General features: G+C 32.1%; 1 protein-coding gene across 3 annotated transcripts in view; it reads left to right on the top strand.

Moving 5' to 3' along the window:
- LOC114342252 (katanin p60 ATPase-containing subunit A-like 1) overlaps positions 1 to 21439 on the top strand; it is a 54910-nt gene that overhangs the window by 12502 nt on the left and 20969 nt on the right. For 2 of the 3 annotated variants that reach the window (XM_028293040.2, XM_050663327.1), the window contains 3 exons: positions 2589 to 2797; positions 2924 to 3315; positions 14245 to 14423. In XM_028293040.2, the coding sequence (XP_028148841.1) occupies positions 2589 to 2797; positions 2924 to 3315; positions 14245 to 14423 (780 nt within the window). The remainder of the gene's footprint in view (positions 1 to 2588; positions 2798 to 2923; positions 3316 to 14244; positions 14424 to 21439) is intronic. The other variant, XM_028293041.2, reaches the window with a different exon arrangement.

Genomic DNA, 21439 nt, shown 5'->3' with positions numbered 1-21439 from the left:
TTTAATTAGACGAGGAGAATCCATTATTGATGATCGCTTATTAATTTTCTTGTATCGAAAACCAATGTGATTCAAAAATCTTGATAAAGTTGAAGGCGAATACGTAATGGAATAGTCTTTAACAAGTTGATCGTAGATCATACTAAGCGTTGGAATTAGGTTCTTTGAATAGAAATTGTAAATTGCTCTCTAATTACCTCAGCATCTTTTTCATTTACTGCTTTATGTGTAGAAAAGTCACTCCGCTTTTTACGAGGTTGAATTCTATTCGTAACAATTTTCCACACTGTTGTATATGGCATCCTTGTCAGTCGAGATGTTGTCTTGATGAGGAATTTACCGTCTTCTGGATTTGGATTATCTTCTTTCACAGTTTGATAAACATTCCTAATAATTTCTTTGGCATCATCAGATAAATGTACACGTGTTTTACACTTAGCACTAGCTTCACCGACTTCAGACATTTTACTTGAATACTCGCGATCTAACCTTCTATCTAAATGCAAGAAAATAACTGCCTGAATGTGCAAATGTCAAACTTAAATATGTTTGCCCCCCTTTCATAATGTTCCATAATGTATGTTTTCTGGATAAATAAATGATACTTAATTTTACCTAAATACCTATAATCACGAGAATTATGTGTTAAGCTATATAATAATAATTAGAGGTATATCTTATCTTTAACTAATGCTCTTTCTAATGATTCTTTAATTTTTTTATTTAAAGATAGAAAGCTGCATTATCGGAAGTCCATTTTGTTTAAAGTGAAAACGATATAAAACACATTATAATCTAACTCCATAAAATTCACGTAATGAGCGCATTGGACATAAAAATTTTTTTAATACATTGTCTAGAAATTTTAATTTTAATAATTTATTTGCATTGATAGGTAACGAGTCAGTTCTGTAAATAATATAAAGTACGGCCCTAGTAGCTGTTCCAAAACTATTGCCACCCGTCGCAAAGACAATTGAGGGATTAGTAACGTCAACTATTTATTATGATACTAAATCGGTAGGGACATCCCATCAGCGTCAGGTCAAATTTCGTATATCTTGACGAAAAGAATACTAACTAAATAAAATAGAATATTTTATTTCTTTTCATTCTTGTAGAATTGTTTCACACAGAGTATTCAGTAAATAAATGAACAGTTTAATATTTATTGCTTCCAGACGTTGTTCTGTATAGAAGCATTTGTTTAAATACATAGAACAATGTTTTGTTGTTTGTTATTCTGTATAAAACTGCTAGCAATATTATTAAGGCTGTGAGTGATAAAAACGAAATAAAAAGTATGCGATAAAAGTAATATACCTACTAATTCTTTTTAATTCTAAAATAGGGTAATCTTTTATATTCGTGAACATCAAACGACGTCGGATGTGCACTCATGGCCCCCTCTCCCCTGTCGTGTACCGTCGTAGTAAGCAAAGACCCCCTCCCCCTTTTCAACGACGTAGTTTATGGATATTCCCCAATAAAACTGTGTTTTTTTTTTCTAAAAGTTCGCATTACACTGTGGAATATTCTAGCATTTATAAAATACTGAAATTAAAACCCAACTATAGCCTATACTTTAAAAACTAGCCATGTTTTTCATCAATACAGGGTGTTTTTAAGTGAGTATGGAAAACTTTAAGGGGTAATTCTGCATGAAAAAATAATGACAGTTTGCTTCATAAATGTATATCCACAAATGCTTCGTTTTCGAGATGAGTGGTGTTGAAATTTTTCTTACAAACTGATGATTTATTTATTGCTATAAAACTGGTTGAGATATGCAAATGAAATTTGGTGGGTTTTAAAAGGTTTATTGCGCATTTTTTGACATACAAATAAGAATTTTATATTCGCCATTGGTGCGCATTTGGGTCATATTACCAATAACGTAATAATTATAATCATATAAACAATACTGTTGTTTATAAGATTATTGTCATCTGTTTATTTTATTGTTCTAAGTTTTTCATTTATTTTTTCTCAAATCTTTTTTTCAATAAAGGTCTCTGTCTATTGTGGGTACTTTTGTATCCATTACGTTTCTTCTATCATTGCTTTTAACTAGTATAATATAGTCAGTTATGGATTTTTCATTTCAACTATTGACTTCTCTAGTATACATGTGGATTTGTTTGTGTTTAAAAAATGTATTAGTTATTGTCATATTGATTAAAGTGTAAAATTCTAGCAATCTCCTTCTGTTGATATTTATGACCATTTTTCCAAATACAGAAAAAGTTAATAAATATAAATTGAAATTCAGCTTTTCTTAAAAGAAACCACACACCATAGCCAATTCAATTTTAATTTTGTAAATTATCACAAACGATGGAAAAACGGGTTTTTATTTATATATTATATATACCTAACAATCAATTAAAAAGTAGCTGCTAACTCACACAAATGAATACATCTTATGCTTAAAATAACTTCTCGACTGGAGAGTATACTAAATACCCCAAAAGATTACCTACCTGTTAATTTGAAAGGGGCAGTTTTTTATTAAATTTTACTTATGATATTTTTATTCGCAATTTCATAAAGCTAACAATGGTTCACGTTTCTTAATATTACTTTAGGTACAAAAGAAAGTTAGTACTGAATACGAAGAAGTTAAAATGATTAAATCGATGCTACAAAATTTGAGACTAGAGACAAGCTCGGAAGTTCCTATTGGAGCCAGAAGAAGGGATGAACCTGTTAGAGATTTTGGAGATATGAATAATGCTGATCCATTTTCACAAAATGATCCAGATGTTTGGCCTCCACCTACACCTGTTGATCACAAGTAAGTACAAAAAAATATATGCAATTTATGTTTAGTGTAAAATTATAAAAATTATGTTGACCTGAAAATTATTTGGGACCAACTTTTAAAGGGAATTTAAAACTTGATTTGTAAAATTTCTTTTAGCAGTATTCCGAAATCCAGACCTTCAGTTGTAAGAAAGTCAGAAGCCAAAAAGATGCCAGTCTCATCAAGATCAAGCTCATCTGCAGCAAGAAAATCTGAAATATCTAGGTATTCTAGGTCTGTTAAAAAGGATGATAGACCCACGTCTTCTCGTTCTGAGCGTGATCAGAAAGAATCAGAAAGTGGAGACAAAACTGAGAAGCCTGAAACTGAAGAAGAAAAGAAATTTGAATGTCACATCTTGGATAGAGAATTAGCTGATACTTTAGAAAGGGATATTATTCAAAAAAACCCTAATGTACATTGGGATAATATTGCTGATCTTCAGGAGGCCAAAAGGTTGCTAGAGGAAGCTGTTGTATTGCCTATGTGGATGCCCGACTTCTTTAAAGGTAATTAATGTATTTAATTTATTATAGCACCATAGTTGACACTAAAACGATGTTTGGCTTTTTTGATGGATTCTAAAGGGATATCATGATGAATGATTTTGTTACTAACGTAGTAGGGAGCATCAACAATAGTTCGCAGTACTTTATTTTGGAACCTCTGCAAGATGGATATGTTGGAGTTGCTAGCAGTTTCCCACAGCTGGGTGTAGTAGGCCCATACAGGTTTTAAGATTGTTTTGTATAATAATATTTTATTAAGAAAGATGAAGTTTTTCAATCCTAAAAGCAACATTAATAATATTGGAAATATTAAAAATATTACTAAAAGATTTTTAAATTGAAAAACTTATTGGTACATTTACCTGGTGACACCTCACAAGGCTTCTACAATTTGCAAGCCAAATGGATACTGCAGTGAAGACAAAGGGAAGGAATTCTACACTATGCAGTTCACATCCCCCGTCTGCAGCTTGGTAAAGTTCCAACGGAAAATGCACCTAGTTACTCCGTAGGTAGTATTACCCATGCATCACCAGCCAATGCAGCATCAATCAATACAAAACCAGCAGATACAATGCACTCAAAGTAAGTACCCTCAACTAATTCAAACAAATCTTACGCAAACCAAGATAAATTCATACCTGAAACCATCACAATTATATCAGACTACGAGTAGTTCAACCCTCAGCAAAAATAAAGAGACAACTGGGACAGAAAACACGGAGAACCAAGAAGTCACCGAACATGAAACAACCGATGATGATAGTATCTACGAGCCGAATGACTTTCAGAAAATTGAATCGCGTAGACATAAACGCAAAAGACAAAAATATAGCCCAGAGAATTTGAAAAAATCTGCACGCCCCCGAACAGAAAATCACAATATTGAAATTAAAAATAGATTTCAGCCCCTTACGCAGATTCAACAAAATAACTCTACAGGCAGTGCTAACAAAGCTCAACAAAAAATAGATAAAATTCCACCATTTATTCTATATGGTGTAACCAAAGATGTTCAGGCACTGCTAAAACTCATTCGAGAAGGAACCACAAAATTTACCTATCAGCTTTTAACGGAAAACAAAATGAAAATTCAAGGAGAAACGGTGGAAGATTACAAAACGATAAAAGAAATTCTCGACAAAAATAATATAGTTCGGCATACGTACAAACTACCGGAGGAAAAAACTTTCCGAGTAGTCTTAAGAAACTTACACCACAGCACAGATCAAAATGAAATCATATCCTCACTAAAAGAAAAAGGTCATAATGTAAAGCAAATCCTGAACGTTTTAAATAGGCAAACAAAAACACCAAGGGACATATTTTTTATAGACCTAGAAAGAAAAGAAAATAACGGGGAAATATATCAAATGAATAGACTATTAAATGCAGTAGTTCGATTTGAACAACCTCACAGAAAACAATATGTCATTCAATGTAAACGTTGTCAAAACTACGGACATTCGAGAAATCAGTGTACGCTACAATATAGGTGCGTAAAATGTGCGCAAAATCATGATTACCGCACTTGTAAAAAAACAAAGGCTGATGGAAACCCAGCAAAATGTGCACTATGTGGTGGACCCCACCCAGCAAATTTTAAAGGATGTCAAGTCTACGAGGCCATCTTAAATAAAAGATACCCCACAAGAAATGAAAATACACCACAAACGCAAAAAATCCAGCAACAGAGACCAAGAACAAATGAAGAATCAAATGAGGCATACAGTATAGAAAACTTGCCCCAAACATCAGGTACTTATGCAAACGCCACCAAAAAAATGAGACCTATGGCAAGACCGGTTGCTGAACAGCAAAATGCACCAAACACAAACCAAAATAGTAGTTTTACACAATACCTACAACATGTAATAGAACAGCAACAAACTACAATAAACCAACTAATCCTGGAAATCAAAGAACTTAGAGAAGAGCTAAAACAGGCCATCACAAATAAGTGTAATGGCTAAGCTACTTACTATTGCACTATGGAACGCAAACGGCATAAAGCAACACAAACACGAAATAGAAGTATTCCTAGTAACTAACAAAATTGATATACTGTTAGTCTCTGAAACACACCTTACCTCAAAAACTAGTTTCAAAATCCCAAACTTTGAAGTTTACAATGCAGCCCATCCCGATGTAGATCGATTAGCCAGAGCTGGGGCAGCAGTGTTAATTCGAAATGGACTTAAACACTATCTCCTTAATAAAGTAGAAAAAAATGACATACAGGCAACCAGCGTAGTAATAGAGGATTGGAATGGACCAATTACAATAACAGCGGTGTATTGCCCACCAAACTATCGGGCAAATAAAGAAATGTTTACAGAATTATTCAGAAATAACGGCAACAGATTCCTAGCAGGAGGCGACTATAACGCTAAACACACTAGCTGGGGATCTCGTCTAACAGCTCCAGGAAGAGGAAGAATACTGCATCAAGTCATTCAAGAACTACACCTAAATCATCTGTCCACCTATACACCAACCTACTGGCCTACAGACCCTCAGAAATACCCAGATTGCCTTGACTTCTTTGTGACCAAAGGATTCTCCAACAATTATCTAACCATCGAACCTAATTATGATATTGCCTCAGATCATACACCAATAATAGCTACGATTCATACAAATATTCAAGAAAAACCAAAACCACTGATTCTCCATAATCAAGCTACCAACTGGAATATATTTAGAGAAATATTAGAAAATGAAGTAAACCTCAATATATCCTTAAAAACACACCAAGAATTGGAAAACCAAGTACAAAAATTTACAGAATTAATACAGTATGCCTCGTGGGAATCAACTCCACCATTGGTCAGAACCCAAAACAGAAGTCACTGTCCTCCTAGTATAAGGGAGAAGATTAAAGAAAAGCGCCACTTAAGAAAGATCTGGCAAAACACAAGACACCCTGCAGATAAAACCAATTATAACAGGGCAGCGAAACGTTTAAAAGACTACCTATCAAGCATTAAAAATGAGAGCTTCCAAAACTATGTCGAAAACCTAACGTCAACAAAGGATACAAATTACAGCTTATGGAAAGCAACTAAAAAATTAAAGCAACCCAAAGAACATATTCCACCGATAAGGAAACCTGATGGAAGTTGGGCAAAAACAAATAAAGAGAAAGCAGAAATTTTCGCTACACATCTTGAAACAGTTTTCAAACCTCTCAACAAGAGAAGATACAGATGACGAAATTATAGCGTTTCTTGATGCACAAATACCATCAGATGAGCAAATACAACATATTACACCAAATGAGGTACGGTGCATTATAAAAACAGAGCTAGACCCTAAAAAAGCTCCAGGACACGACCTAATCACTTGAAGAATTATGAAAGAACTACCGGGAAGAGGAATACTTATGTTAACCTACCTTACTAACGCCGTCATACGACTAAAATATTTTCCTGCGCAATGGAAGGTAGCGCAAATAATACTAATCCCTAAACCTGGTAAACCTCAACACGAAACAACTTCATACCGACCAATAAGTCTACTGCCTGTCATGTCGAAAATTATGGAAAAATTACTAGCTAAGAGACTAATGAAAATTGTTGCAGAAAAAGAACTTCTACCGATACACCAATTTGGATTTAGAGTCAAACATTCAACAATTGAACAGATCCATCGACTGGTAGAATTGATCCAAGACTCTTTTGAAAGTAAGCAATATTGCTCAACTGCATTCATCGATGTGAGTCAAGCTTTTGACAAGGTGTGGCATCAGGGACTACTCTATAAACTAAGAAGGGACCTACACCAGAACATGTATGACATACTATACTCATACCTAAAAGAAAGATATTTCCAGGTAAAATATGAAGACGAGATAACCGGTCTACATCTCATAAAGGCAGGCGTTCCTCAAGGTAGCGTTCTTGGGCCGATCCTGTATCTACTATTTACCTCCGATTTGCCTACGGACAATAAAGTATATACAGCCACATTTGCAGACGATACCGCAATAATGGCGGTACATTCAGATCCCGTTGTTGCAGCAGACCAACTCCAAGAAAACCTAAATAAAGTCCAGAAATGGACTAAGAAATGGAAGATAAAACTTAACGAATCCAAATCAAGCCACATAGTATTCACTAAATGTCATAGCGATTCTCCTCAAATATCACTCAACAATGCTCCCCTTCCAACGGTAGATACTGTAAAGTACTTAGGCCTACATATGGACAAAAGACTCACTTGGAAAACTCATATATGGAAAAAAAGAAAACATCTTGACACCATATATAGAAAATACTATTGGTTGCTCGGAAGAAAATCCCAGTTGTCGTTGAGAAATAAATTACTAGCATACAATGCCATACTCAAGCCAATTTGGACCTATGGAATACAGTTGTGGGGCACTGCTTCAAAATCCAATCCAGCAATCATGGACCGGTTTCAAAACAAGGTGTTACGAGCAATAACTGATGCGCCGTGGTTTGTAAGCAACAAAGACATCCTACAAGACCTTCAAGTGCCAACTGTGAGTGAAGTGATAGTGTCACACAGTGATAAATATTTACAGCGACTAGAAAACCACCCAAATGTGTTAGCGCTAAATTTATTAGACAATAGTCAACAAATTAGACGCCTTAAGCAAAAATTTCCATTAGATTTACCATTCTTAACTTAAGAAACACTAATTGTAAACGTAATTGTAATACTCATGTAGAGTAAATATTTATTGAAATATTTCTCTTCGGGTCATTGTAAATTTCAACAAATGTGTTTATGGTCTGTTTTTTTTTAGACTGATTGCACAGTAAACAAACAATAAAAAAAAAGGTAGTATTACGTATATATTCGTATTACTCCGTAGAGTAACTAGGTGCATTTTCCGTTGGAACTTTACCAAGTTGCAGACGGGGGATGTGAATTGCATAGTGTAGAATTCCTTCCCTTTGTCTTCACTGCAGCATCCATTTGGCTTGCAAATTGTAGAAACCTTGGAGGGTCACCAGGTAAATGTACCAATAAGTTTTTCAATTTAAAAATCTTTTAGTAATATTTTTAATATTTTCAATATTATTAATGTTGCTTTTAGGATTGAAAAACTTCATCTTTCAATTGCCAGATGACGCTAGTCACCTACCCTATTTGTTTCAGTTGCAATGTGTGGGAAAAGCTCTCGGTGCTGGTCAGTTAGGATATGGAGAACAAGCCTGCGCTCTCTTCGATGAGATTCCAATAAGAATCGAAAATCGCGATTCAGAGAGCTGGATTGCACTCCGTATTCTAATTGACAAGTAAGATTGTTTTGCCTTCGCATTGCAACTGAATAATAAAAATGGTATACATTTTTATTTTATATTCGTATTACTCCGTAGAGTAACTAAGTGCATTTTCCGTTGCAACTTTACCAAGCTGCAGCGGGGGATGTGAATTGAATAGTGTAGAATTCCTTCTCTTTGTCTTCACTGCAGCATCCATTTGGCTTGCAAATTGTAGAAGCCTTGGAGGTGTCACCAGGTAAATGTACTAATAAGTTTTTCAATTTAAAAATCTTTTAGTAATATTTTTAATATTTTCAATATTATTAATGTTGCTTTTAGGATTGAAAAACTTCATCTTTCAATTGCCAGATGACGCTAGTCACCTACCCTATTTGTTTTAGTTGCAATGTGTGGGAAAAGCTCTCGGTGCTGGTCAGTTAGGATATGGAGAACAAGCCTGCGCTCTCTCCGATGAGATTCCAATAAGAATCGAAAATCGCGATTCAGAGAGCTGGATTGCACTCCGTATTCTAATTGAAAAGTAAGATTGTTTTGCCTTCGCATTGCAACTGAATAATAAAAACGGTATACATTTTTATTTTTATTTTAATATTTTATTGTTTATTGAGTTTTGATCTGCGACCGATGAGCTAATAAGTGTGTATCAATTTGAGGCCACTTAGTGAATATGTGTTTTGTCCAAGTCAGTCCTCGATCCAGGTGCATGCCGAGGTATTTGGCGCTATCAGATTGTGCAAGTTGACAATAAATAAATTGAACAGGCGGGCACGTTTCTCTGTGGAGGGTTAACGTCACGTGTGCTGATTTCAATCCATTTGCTTTAATATGCCATCTTTTTAGCCAGTTTTGGCCCTTGTTTAGACTATTTTGCAGGTTCCTAGAGGCTGATTTTGGATCAGTGTGGGACGCCAAAATAGCTGTATCATCAGCAAATGTCGCGACAGTGGTAAGTCGTATTGATGGGACGTCTGCAGTATACAATAAGTACAGGATCGGTCCAAGCATGCTACCTTGTGGAACTCCTGAATTTATTGGATGCAACTCTGTATATTCACTTCCATGTTTTATTTGGAAGTGCCTATCTGTCGGGGATGATTTTAGAAGTTGAAAGTGGGAATGGGGCAGTAGCTTCTTTAGTTTAACTTTCAATCCTTCATCCCACACTTTGTCGAAAGCCTGAGATATATCTAGGAAAGCTTCTGAACAATATCATTTACTATTCAGGTGAGCCCAAATCGGTTAGCCGCCCAACTAAACGTGCACGATGCCAGTGAAATCCGTAGGCTAAAATGTCTACTGCCATCCGACCTATCTACATCACACAGACTTTAGTTCAGTTTTTAAGGCAGATGTTTATAAATTTACACAAACAATGTTTAACGTAGGATTAGATATCTTTATGGTCTAAGAGCTAGCAACGTTTTCGAGAAATCATTTTAAGACGGCTGATTATTTCATATATTGTTCCCTATGCTTCCTCGAACACTAACGGCCATCTGGCTGCTGATACAGGTTGCGTTCATTACTGCGCAGCACACCTGTTCAGTTAAACACAAAATCAGGGTGATTGATTAGTGTGAAAAAGCTTAGTAGATCCGTTATAGTAATAGATAGCAATGAAAGTTAATAACAAAAATTGTAGCTAACTTTGCGCTACACATTACAAAATTAGTTAGAATGTTACAGGGTGTTCGATAACACAGTGCAGACCAAACTTTTGTTTTTTTAAATGGAAAACCCCATATTTTATTTTATATTCGAAATCTTCTTAACTTCCCCATCACAAAAATATAAAGGTTTGTTATGTTATACAGGGTATTTACAAAGTTATAACCAATGTTCTATGAAAATCGTAATAAGTTCAGCTCCCTATAAAAATAAGCACAACAGCAATGGTTTATTGGTGCCATATTTTTTTGTTGATTGTCAAAATTTATAAAAATGGTTGATGTTGCTAATTTTCTTTATATCGAATACAGGGTGAGTCAAAACGCAAGTACATTATTTTCACAGTAATTTTAAATAGAACACCCTAATTAATAACTTGCTCTGAAAAATGAAAATATCTCGAAAACTGACAAATTTAGGCATAGGGAAATACAAAAATTAAAGTACGGTAATGATATTTTTCGATAGTAATATAAAATATAGGGTGTTCCATTTAAAATTTCTGAGAAAAGAATGTACTTGCGTTTTGGCTCACCCTGTATTCCAAATAAGAAAAATTAGCAACATCAACAATTCTTAAAAATTTCTACAATCAACAAAAAAATATGGCACCAATAAACCATCGCTGTTGTGCTTTTTTTTATTTATACAGGGAGCTGAACTTGTTAGGATTTTCATAAAAAAATTGGTTATAACTTTGTAAAAGCTTTATATAACATAACAAACCTTTATATTTTTGTGATGGGGAAGTTAAGAGGATTTCGAATATAAAATAAAATATGGGGTGTTCCATTTAAAAAAACATAAGTTTGGTCTGCCACTATGTTATCGAACACCCTGTAACAATCTAACTAATTTCGTAGTGTGAAGCTGAAAGTTGGCCACAATTTTTATTATTAACTTTTATTGCTATCTATTACTATAGCGGATCTACTGAGCTTTATCACACTCATCAATCACCCTGTATAATGAATTTAAATTATTTTAGGACGAAACATTTTTTTGTCATTACTTTTTAAACCACAGAAATGTCTGGCAATTACAGTTCATATTTCTAATAATGTTTAAAAAGTAATGACAAAAAATTTTCTCGTCGTACAATAATTTTAAATTCGATATGTTTACCTTTACAAGTGTGCTGCGCAGTAATGAACGCAGCCTGTATCAGTAGCCAGATGTCCGGTACGGTGTTCGAGAAAGCATAGGGAACAATATATGAAAGAATCAGCCGTCTTAAAATGATTTTTTTTTTCCGACTTTGCTAGCTCTTGGTCCATTAAAAGAGATTATTCATTGGAATGATACACTACATGTCATCAGCTTCATTGTCAGAAAAAATGCTTATTGCCTAATAGGCAATGTATTGTTTCAATTTTCTCGTAATTTTTAGTCATATATTATTGAAGCTAATTAAGTCGATAACTAATTATGTTTCCCACAAGGAAAAAGTTTTCCTGTAGTTGGCTGTATACCATGTAATACAAAAAACAGTAAAATCCTGTATAAAAGGTATATTTAAAATCCCTCAAAAGGTCCACATCAAAATCACCCTTTTGATGTGGCCCTTTTGAGGGATTTTAAATACAGAGTCGGTATTTTCTTATCGATGGTATGCGCCTTTAATAAGAGCAACAAAGAGACATGCATTTATTATACATTTAAAACGGGTTAGAAGATATTGGGCGGCCGAAGTAGGAAGGGTCACCAAAAAATTTCGCGTTGTAGGTATGGCTTTGTCAGACAGCGTTGCCGAATTTGGAAATTATCAAAAGAAAATATTAAAGTAGAAAAAATAATATAGTTAACTTTTTGTAAACAGATATAATAAACAAATTATTTAAAAATAACAAAATATTTAAAAAATGTGAAAATTCACCCATTTTAAAAAAATGTGAAAACGTTGAATTATAATTCAACGTTTATTTTTTTACTTATATTTTTCTTTTAAATAATTTGTTTAGTAGATGTACTTATTTGTGCACAAATAATAATATTGTGCACAATAATATAGGTACAGTATTGAGTACAAAAGATGGAAAGCATAATACGTTGTGAAATAAAAAGAGATGAAACTAATAGAGATGTAAAATTATCGATAGGAACCTATAAATTTACATAACATTACATAGTTTCGCACCTTTAGACATATCTGAGGAGTATAACAAATCTAACCGTGACAGGAGAATTTTATAAAATTCTAAACGTTTTCTGTCACAGACGTCTAAAGGAGGGAAACTATGTACCTGATGTAATGTAAACTTATAGGTTCCTATCGATAATTTTACACATCTACTAGTTTCATCTCTTTTTATTTCACAACGTATTAAGTTTTCCATCTTTTGCATTATTTTGTCGGTTATTAGCGCGCTCATCACTGTATTATTATTTTTTTTCTACTTTGATGGATAATTACGCATGTCTGTCTCTCTTAGAGTCTTTGTAAACACAACTTTTCCGTCATTAGATAAGACAGGACAAATGAGCTGTCGAATGAAAGCTCATTACCCAACGATCTTATTGAGGTGAGAAATTTGACCTTGCACTTTCAGTTTTAGAGTTGAAACGAAGTACTATTTTAAAGTCGCCCAATAAATATTATAAACGACTTATTATTGGACGCGCTTTAGCAAGACGAAAACCATTATATTTTTCCGGCTTTGTGCAAGTCTGTCCGTCCGTCTGTCTATCGAATATAACTCCTACGTTATTAAAACACTCAACTCCGGTAGCGAGATAATATAGCAGGAGACCTGAAAGCTACGGCCGTGGAGAACTGGACAGAGATTGTCTAAGACAGAGAAGAGTGAAGGCATGCTGTCGAGTGGGCTAAAACCCACGAAGGGTTGTAACGCCACGTAGTAAGTATGAGGTGTCGAATTAAGGATGGTATTAAAGCTGAGAAATTGGACTTCACACTTCCGGTTGCAGAGTTGAAACTGGAAGTAGTGTTTTAAAACAAGGTATCGAATTAGATCTTATAACCCAAAGATGGTCTCAGTTGCAACCGGAAGTACTGTTTTAAAATCACTGAAATAGTACAATACAATTGTTTTCGTCTTGCTAAAGCGTGTTAAATAATACATTGCTTGTATTAATTCGGCGTCATTAAAACCGTACTCCCGGTTGTAACTCTATAAACGGAAGTCCGAGGTCAAATTTCTTACTTCTAATGCCATCTTTGGGTTATAAGCTCTCATTCGACACATAATTTGTCATTCTATTTTTTTGTCGGACGGACTTGAATAATACCGGAAGCATCTTGCTACGGCGCGTCGAATAATATGTCGCTTGTACTATTTCGGCGACTTTAAAATAGTACTTCCAATTTTAACGCTCAAACCGGAAGTGCGATCAAGTTTCTCACTTTAATAACATCCTTGGGTTAAGAGCTTTCACTCTTACACCTCATTTGTCCTTCTGTCTGATCTTATGACGGAAAAGTTGTGTTTACAAAGTCTCTGGAACAGAAAAACTTGCATAATTAAAGTAGAAAACATATTTTATTAATTTTTGTTAACAAATAGTGTAGGTACTAACCAAATTATTTAAAAGAAAAAACTAATAAAAAAATAAACGTTGAAATATAATTCAACGTTTTCACATTTTTTAAAATTGGCGAAAACAATATTTTTTTACTTAAGTTTTTTTCTTTTAAATAATTTGTTTATTATATCTGTTTACAAAAAGTTAAATATATTATTTTTTCTATTTTAATATTTCCTTTTGATAATTTCCAACTTTGGCAACACTGTCTGACAAAGCCATTACCTACGACCCGAAATTTTTTGGTGAACCTTCCTAGTTCCGCCACGTTCGGCCGTCCCACATCTTCTAACCCGTTTTAAATGTATAATAAATACATGTCTCTTTGTTGCTCTTATTAAAGGCGCATACCATCGATAAGAAAATACCTACTCTGTATACCTTTTATACAGGATTTTACTGTTTTTTTTTTTAATTATGTTTTATTTATATTTAAATTTAAATTGAGTTACTTTTCTAGGAATAAGAAGACCTTGGAAAGGTGTACTAATGGTTGGTCCCCCAGGTACCGGGAAAACTATGTTAGCAAAAGCGGTAGCAACGGAATGTGGTACAACATTTTTCAATGTTTCGACATCTACTTTGGGCTCTAAATATCGCGGTGAATCGGAGAAATTGGTTCGATTATTATTTGAAATGGTAGGTACCTACACTTGAATATTTTATTCCAAATGTGAAACAAAGACGATGAACTACCCCAGATAACCAAAATAATATCCGAAAATAATACTTCAATCATCCAAGATAGTTATCGTTCACCCTAGCTTAGCTCAGTCTCACAAGGTGTGTGTTCGTCTTGTCGTAATAGTCCAGGGTAATAAGGTTTTTTCCATGACACTCGAGCAGCCAGGGTACTGAAGCGTTTTTTCGACAGGTAATACCTATGAGAACAAATTGTAACTATTTCCTGCGTAGGATCTGGCGGCCATTTTTATTTATAAACAATTTAATGTCGAAAAACGGCATTTTTTCCGTTTTTTTTTTAAATCAATGGAAAACAGTGTACCTTGTGGTTACATTAGTACAAAAATCTTCGAGAGCATGGAAAAACCTTTAAAATGACGTATTACAAAGGTTGATACACTTATTTATTGTTAATATAATTGAGAAAAAAGATCTAAATTTCAAAAAAATTAATTTTGCAATAACTATTGTAAAAATTAGTATACAACTTTGAAATTTTTGTCAAATTAGGGTTCGTTAGTGCTTAACACGTGACAAAAATTTCGAAGCGATTCATTTAATTGTTTATATTTTATTCAAATTGTTTATCCTAGAGAGCTTTTTTTTGCAATAACATAAGTCAGAAAAACAGAATGTTAGAACCACTCTGCAGGTCAAATGTAAGAGTATAGGCTAAACTTTCAAACCTGTTTAAAAAATGTTAATAAAGAGTGCATTTATTAGTAATAAATAATTATGCAAAAGTTTCGTCAATTTTTCCTAATAAACAATTTGAATAACTTTCTTGTTATGGCCAGTACAAACATTTTTTTTGCACATTCTAAAAGATGACATTTTTATACGACCTTAGGAAAAAATAAGTTAGCCTAGGTCAATTAGGGCCAAAGTTAGCAACATTTTTTTAAAAATCCACAGCTAATTTGTTTATGATAAATAAGAATCGAAAATAGCGCTCTTCCACTTTCAAATACACGAAGTATTCAGAAAAAATTTTGGATTTATTTGCTCTTTAAGGGAGTCGTCAATAAAGCTTCAAAAATGAAGTACAAACGCGACCCGCTTGCAACCGACGAAGTAGAAGCATAAAATCCGTGCGACCTAAAATTGAAATATCAACTTCAAAATCCTACAATTTTTTGTAACTTGGGAACCAACCAATGGATTTTAATGTTTTTTTTTAATTTCTATGTACTTTTAGCGTACTTTACAAATATGAAGTCTGTTGATTTATAAATTATTTAATAAACAATTTAATTTGTTTAAAAAAATTTTTTTTCAAAAAAAATTTTTTTATCGTAATTTGGGTGAACAACTACAATGTTATGTATGTAACAATTGATAAAAAATTATAATAAATATATTATTACTACACTCACCGGCACAAAATTCGGCCACCCAAAATTTTTGATTAAGTTTAATAGTTTATAACTTTATTATTTGTGCGCCGATTTTTAAGATTCTTGCACCAATTTGTAGATGTACATATATTGTTATCGTTTCGTATTTTTCTGGTAACAAAAAAAATTTGCTTGCATGGCATTATACAGGGGTGAATGGAAGCGTTTATTTTCTACTAACTTTAAAAAATTCTGTGGAAAAACGGAAGGGCTCATTTTGTGTCATAGTCCTGTCATATTATCCCAGAGACATCACCAAAATTTTGTTTTTTGAATTATCCAAATATCTCTTTTCTTGTAAGAGCTGCATCATTTTTTGTAAGTAAAACACTGATTGACTCATAAAATAGAGGTTGGATTGATAAGATTAGAATGGCCCGCATGCAGCCCAGATCTCAATCCTGTTAAGCATTTATGGGATGAATAAAAAAGAGCTATTCGCCGTTATCCCAGGCCTCCAGAAGATTTGGTACAGTTATGGCCTTGGTAGAGGAATATCGGACTATTCCCCAGGCAATATTAACACACCTTTATTCGATGCCAAACAGATTGCGAGAAGTCGTTGCTGCAAGAGATGGACATACTCACTATTGAATTGTTTCGTTTTGTTGTTAATGTTGTTTTATTTTGTTTAAATTTTAGTGCGCTTGATATTTTTAATTAAATAAACCTTCAAAGCAGTGTTTTTATTTACAGCTCTTAGAAGAAAAGAGATATTCGGATACTTCAAAAATTAGCTTACAAATAGATGTTTACATGTACTTTTTACAAAAAAGTAAAAAATGTCTCCACTTAATAGTAGCTGTTATACATACATTCCAAATGAGTTCTTCTCACATGGAATGTTTTTTAATAGAAAATTCGTATAAATAGTTACTCTATAGGTACATTTTAAAATATCTTCTTAAATTTGTAATTGAAAAAAACTTTATATTTTTTATTCATATAAATATAAAATCTAAGACATAAAAATGATTTGATAAACAATGAATCACAAAATTCAAATTACTGCAACTGTAAGCAAACTTATAGAGTAAAAGTCGCACTTTTATAGAAATTTTTCTTTTATTATATAATATATACAGAGAGTATATAATATAATCGACGACTTTGAAGAAAAATCCCGAAACAGGTCGATTTTTATTTTTAAATTACAATTTTTTTGGCATATATTTTATACTAGTGTCGTCATCCATCTGAGCGGTAGACGTAATCTATGATTTTTTTAAATGGGAATAGGGGTCATGTGGCACCTCATTTGAAAGGGTGTTCAATTGTCTATTCAGTAATATAAACAATAATATCCTTATTTATACAGGGTGACCAAAATAATAATTTTTGAATTAAATTAATTGACGCAAAAAGAAGAATGTATGTAATTTATTTAACTCAAAATACATTGTACTGCTGTCATTAAATAAAAAAAATTATTTCACAAATAAACATTTATTTTCGCTTAAATTAAATCACAAACAACCTCTTTGCAGTTTTAACATTTAATTTGAGCGAAAATCAATGTTTATTTGCCAAATAAACATTTTTTTCAATTTTCTGACAGCGATAGAAAGTATTTTGAGATAAATAAACTGTATACATTCTTCTTTTTTCGTCAATTAATTAAATTCAAAAATTATTTTTTTGGCCACCCTGTATAAATAATGATATTAATGTTTATATTAATGAATAGAGAATTGAACACCCTTTCAAATGGGGTGTCACACGACCCCTATTCCTCTTTAAAAAAATCATCGATTACGTCATCACGCTCTGGTGGATGACGTCACTAACATAAAATATATGCCAAAACATTGTGATTTAAAAATAAAAATCGACCTGTTTCGGGATTTCTCCACAATCCTCCATTTTAGAGAAAATTCATTTTTTCCATAATTTAGCCCCTCCCTGTATACAGTGCGTCCATAAAGTAACGCATAAATTCATTATTTCGTAAACCGGCGACTTTAAAGAAAAATCCCAAAACAGGTCGATTTTTATTTTTAATTTGTGATTTTTTGGCATGTACATCAGAGTAGTGACGTCATCCATCTGGGGTGATGACGTAATCGATGATTTTTTTAAATAGGAATAGGGCTCATGTGATAGCTCATTTGAAAGGGTATTCAATTCTCTGTTCACAAATGTAAACATTAATATAATTATTTATACAGGGTGTTCAAAAAAACATTTTTAATTAAAATAATTAAGACAAAAAGAAGAATGTATGTAATTTATTTAATTCAAAATGCGTTTTCCTACTGTCAGTAAACAGAAAAAAAATATTTGACAAATAAACATTGATTTTCGCTTGAACGAAATGTTCAAACTAGCAAGAGGCAGGTGGGTGGCAGCTTTAATATTGAATTTAAGCGAAAAACAATATTTATTTGTCAAATAAACATTTTTCCTGTTTTCTGACAACATTAAAACGTATTTTGAATTAGATAAATTACATAATATATTCTTCTTTTTGTCTCAATTATTTTAATTAAAAAATGTTTTTTTGAACACCTTGTATAAATAATTATGTTAATGTTTATATTAGGGAATAGAGAATTAAATACCCTTTCAAATGAGCTATCACATGACTCCTATTTTCATTTAAAAAAATCAACTATTACGTCATCACGCCCAGATGGATGACGTCACTAGTATGATGTATATGCCAAAAAATCTGAAATTGAAAATAAAAATCGACCTGTTTCGGGATTTTTGTTTAAAGTCGCCGCTTTACGAAATAATGAATTTAAGCGTTACTTTATGGACGCACTGTATATATTATATATATTCATAACAATTTTTTATCAATTAATATATACATAACATTACTTGGTAGTTGTGCACCTAAAACACGGTAAAAAAATAAATAAATTGGTTTTTTTTTGTTTAAATAAATTAAATTGGTTATTATAATTTATGAATCAACTGACTCCATACTTGTAAAGTACGCTAAAAGTACATACAAATTTAAAAAAACATTAAAATCCATTGGTTGGTTCCCAAGATACAAAAAACTGTAGGATTTTGAAGTTAATATTTCAATTTTAGGTCGCATGGATTTACGTACTTCATTTCTGAAGTTATATTGACGACTCCCTTGAAAAGCAAATAGAGCCAAAAATTTTTTATGAATAGTTCGTGTCTTTAAAAGTGAAAAAGAGCTATTTTCGATCCTTATTTATTATAAACAAATTAGCTGTAAATTTTTAAAAAAATGTTCTAACTTTGGCTCTAATTGACCTAGGCTAAATTATTTTTTTTTAAAGTTCGTGTAAAAATACCATCTTGTAGAATATGTAAAAAAAAGTTTGTACCGGCCATAACAAAAAAGCTATTCAAATTGTTTATAAGGAAAAATTGACGAGACTTTTGCATAATTATTTATTACTAATAAATGCAGTTTTTATTAACTTTTTTTAAACAAGTTTGAAAGTTTAGCTTATGCTCTTTTATTTGACACCTGCAGAATGGTTCTAACATTCTCTTTTTCTGACTTATTTTATTGCAAAAAAAAGCTCTCTGGGATAAACAATTTGAATAAAATATAAACAATTGAATAAATCGCTTCGAAATTTTTGTCACATATTACGCACTACAGAACCCTTATTTATTTTTTCCCCACACGATTACTTAATTTTTTATTAAAAAATCAAATTTGTCAAAATCGGAATTTTAACGTAAAAATGAAAAAAAAAATGAACTCTCGGTTTAACTCGCTACAACTCTGTTCCATTTTAATATTTTTTTTTTGAAATTTTTACAGCACATACCTCTTACCGTTGTGAAGACTATGAAAATTTTGTAGACTTTCAGTCTTCTTCTTGTAAAAGTTGCAAACTTGTAAATCGCAAAAATTAGGTGGCAAAATTTAAAATTTATCAATTATCACGTCTATCGATATCACGTCTATGTTAAACTATAGAGTCCAAAAGAAGTGTTATGGGAAGTTTTAGAGCTAGACCTGTTATAGAAAAAAAAAATGGTAAAACTTTGAATTTTAAGAAAAACGTTGTTTTTGTAAATTAATTTTTGTAAAAAAAGTTATTTTTTTTTAATCTATGCAAAAACTTTGCAAAACTTTTTATGCATAGTCAAATTTGATTTTCTAATAAAAAAATAAGTAATCGTGTGGGGAAAAATAAATATGCCATTTTAATTGCCTATTTGTCTTATTTGTAAAATTCATATTAGAGTTTTCAAAAAACGTATAAAAGGTGAAATTTTTTCTAAGACCCAAACAAACTAATTTTTTAAATCCGGGCCTGATTTTTTTCTAGTTTGAATAAATCAGTTGATTGGGTGATAACATAAATTAAATATTTGTTCAAAAAAAATTCATTTTCGTAATAAAAGTTATTTTTTTTTTAAATCTATGGTTCACTTTACCAAACTTTTAATTATTCATAGTCAAATTGGATTTTTTTTATAAAAAATTAAGTAATCGTGTGGGGAAAAAATGAATATGCCATTTTAATTGCCTATTTGTCTAATTTGTAAAAATCATATTAGAGTTTTCAAAAAGCGTATACAGGGTGAAATTTTTTCTAAGACCAAAACGAACTTATTTTTTAAATCCGGGCCTGATTTTTTTCTTGTTTGAATAAATCAGTTGATTGGTGGTAACATAAATTAAATATTTGTTAAAAAAAATTAATTTTGGTAATAAAAGTTAATTTTGTTAAATCTATGGTTCACTTTACCAAACTTTTAATTCATAATCAAATTTGAATTTTTTATAAAAAAATAAGCAATCGTGTGCGGAAAAAAACAAATTTGTTATTTTAATTGCCTATTTGTCTAATTTGTAAAATTCATATTAGAGTTTTCAAAAAGCTTATACAGGGTGAAATTTTTTCTAAGACCCAAACGAACTAATTTTTTTAAAGCCGGACTTGATTTTTTTCTAGTTTGAATAAATCAGTTGATTAGGTGGCAATAGTGTAACGATTGACCAAAATAAGAGACACATCGATCTGACCGTTCAAAAATTATGACGAATACAAATTTCTGTCAAAATGCGAAACTCGCCCTGTATATTATTAAACAATGGGAGCAGACACTTTTTAATGGTCATTTGTTGTTCCCCATAGGGGCCTCTATACGAGGTAGGAGTATGTACAGTTCGTCATGACTCACCCTGTATGAAGTATGTTCAGTATTGTGACTGAATGATTAGATGAAAAGAGATATAGTAAATAGATAATAGCGAAAGAGGGCGCCAAGAAGTTTTTAACGGAGAAAACAGGTAAAACAAATTGAAGATAATTATCACTAATGAAATATTAAAGAAAATAAAGTAAAATAATTATTTAAAAATGAAATAGCAAAGAAGTGACGTTTGTAACGTTACACACTCCTTTCACCCACCAGAGAAATTTTGAACACAAGTGAGAAATTTTTCTCAAAGAAAACAAGAACACAAAGTTCTTACCAGAAATAAATATATGCAGTAGTAATCGTTCAGAACAAATCAAAAATAAATACTCATAATAAAGTAATTATCAAGTCAATGTATATAGTTAATTCAAATCGTTAATCATAAAAATTTTAAAGTATCAAAATAAATTTCATTAAGAT

Source organism: Diabrotica virgifera, chromosome 10 (assembly GCF_917563875.1).
Source record: "Diabrotica virgifera virgifera chromosome 10, PGI_DIABVI_V3a".
Taxonomy (NCBI): domain Eukaryota; kingdom Metazoa; phylum Arthropoda; class Insecta; order Coleoptera; family Chrysomelidae; genus Diabrotica; species Diabrotica virgifera.
The sequence above is the reverse complement of the archived record's forward strand: the minus strand, read 5'-3'. Positions and strand labels throughout refer to the sequence as shown.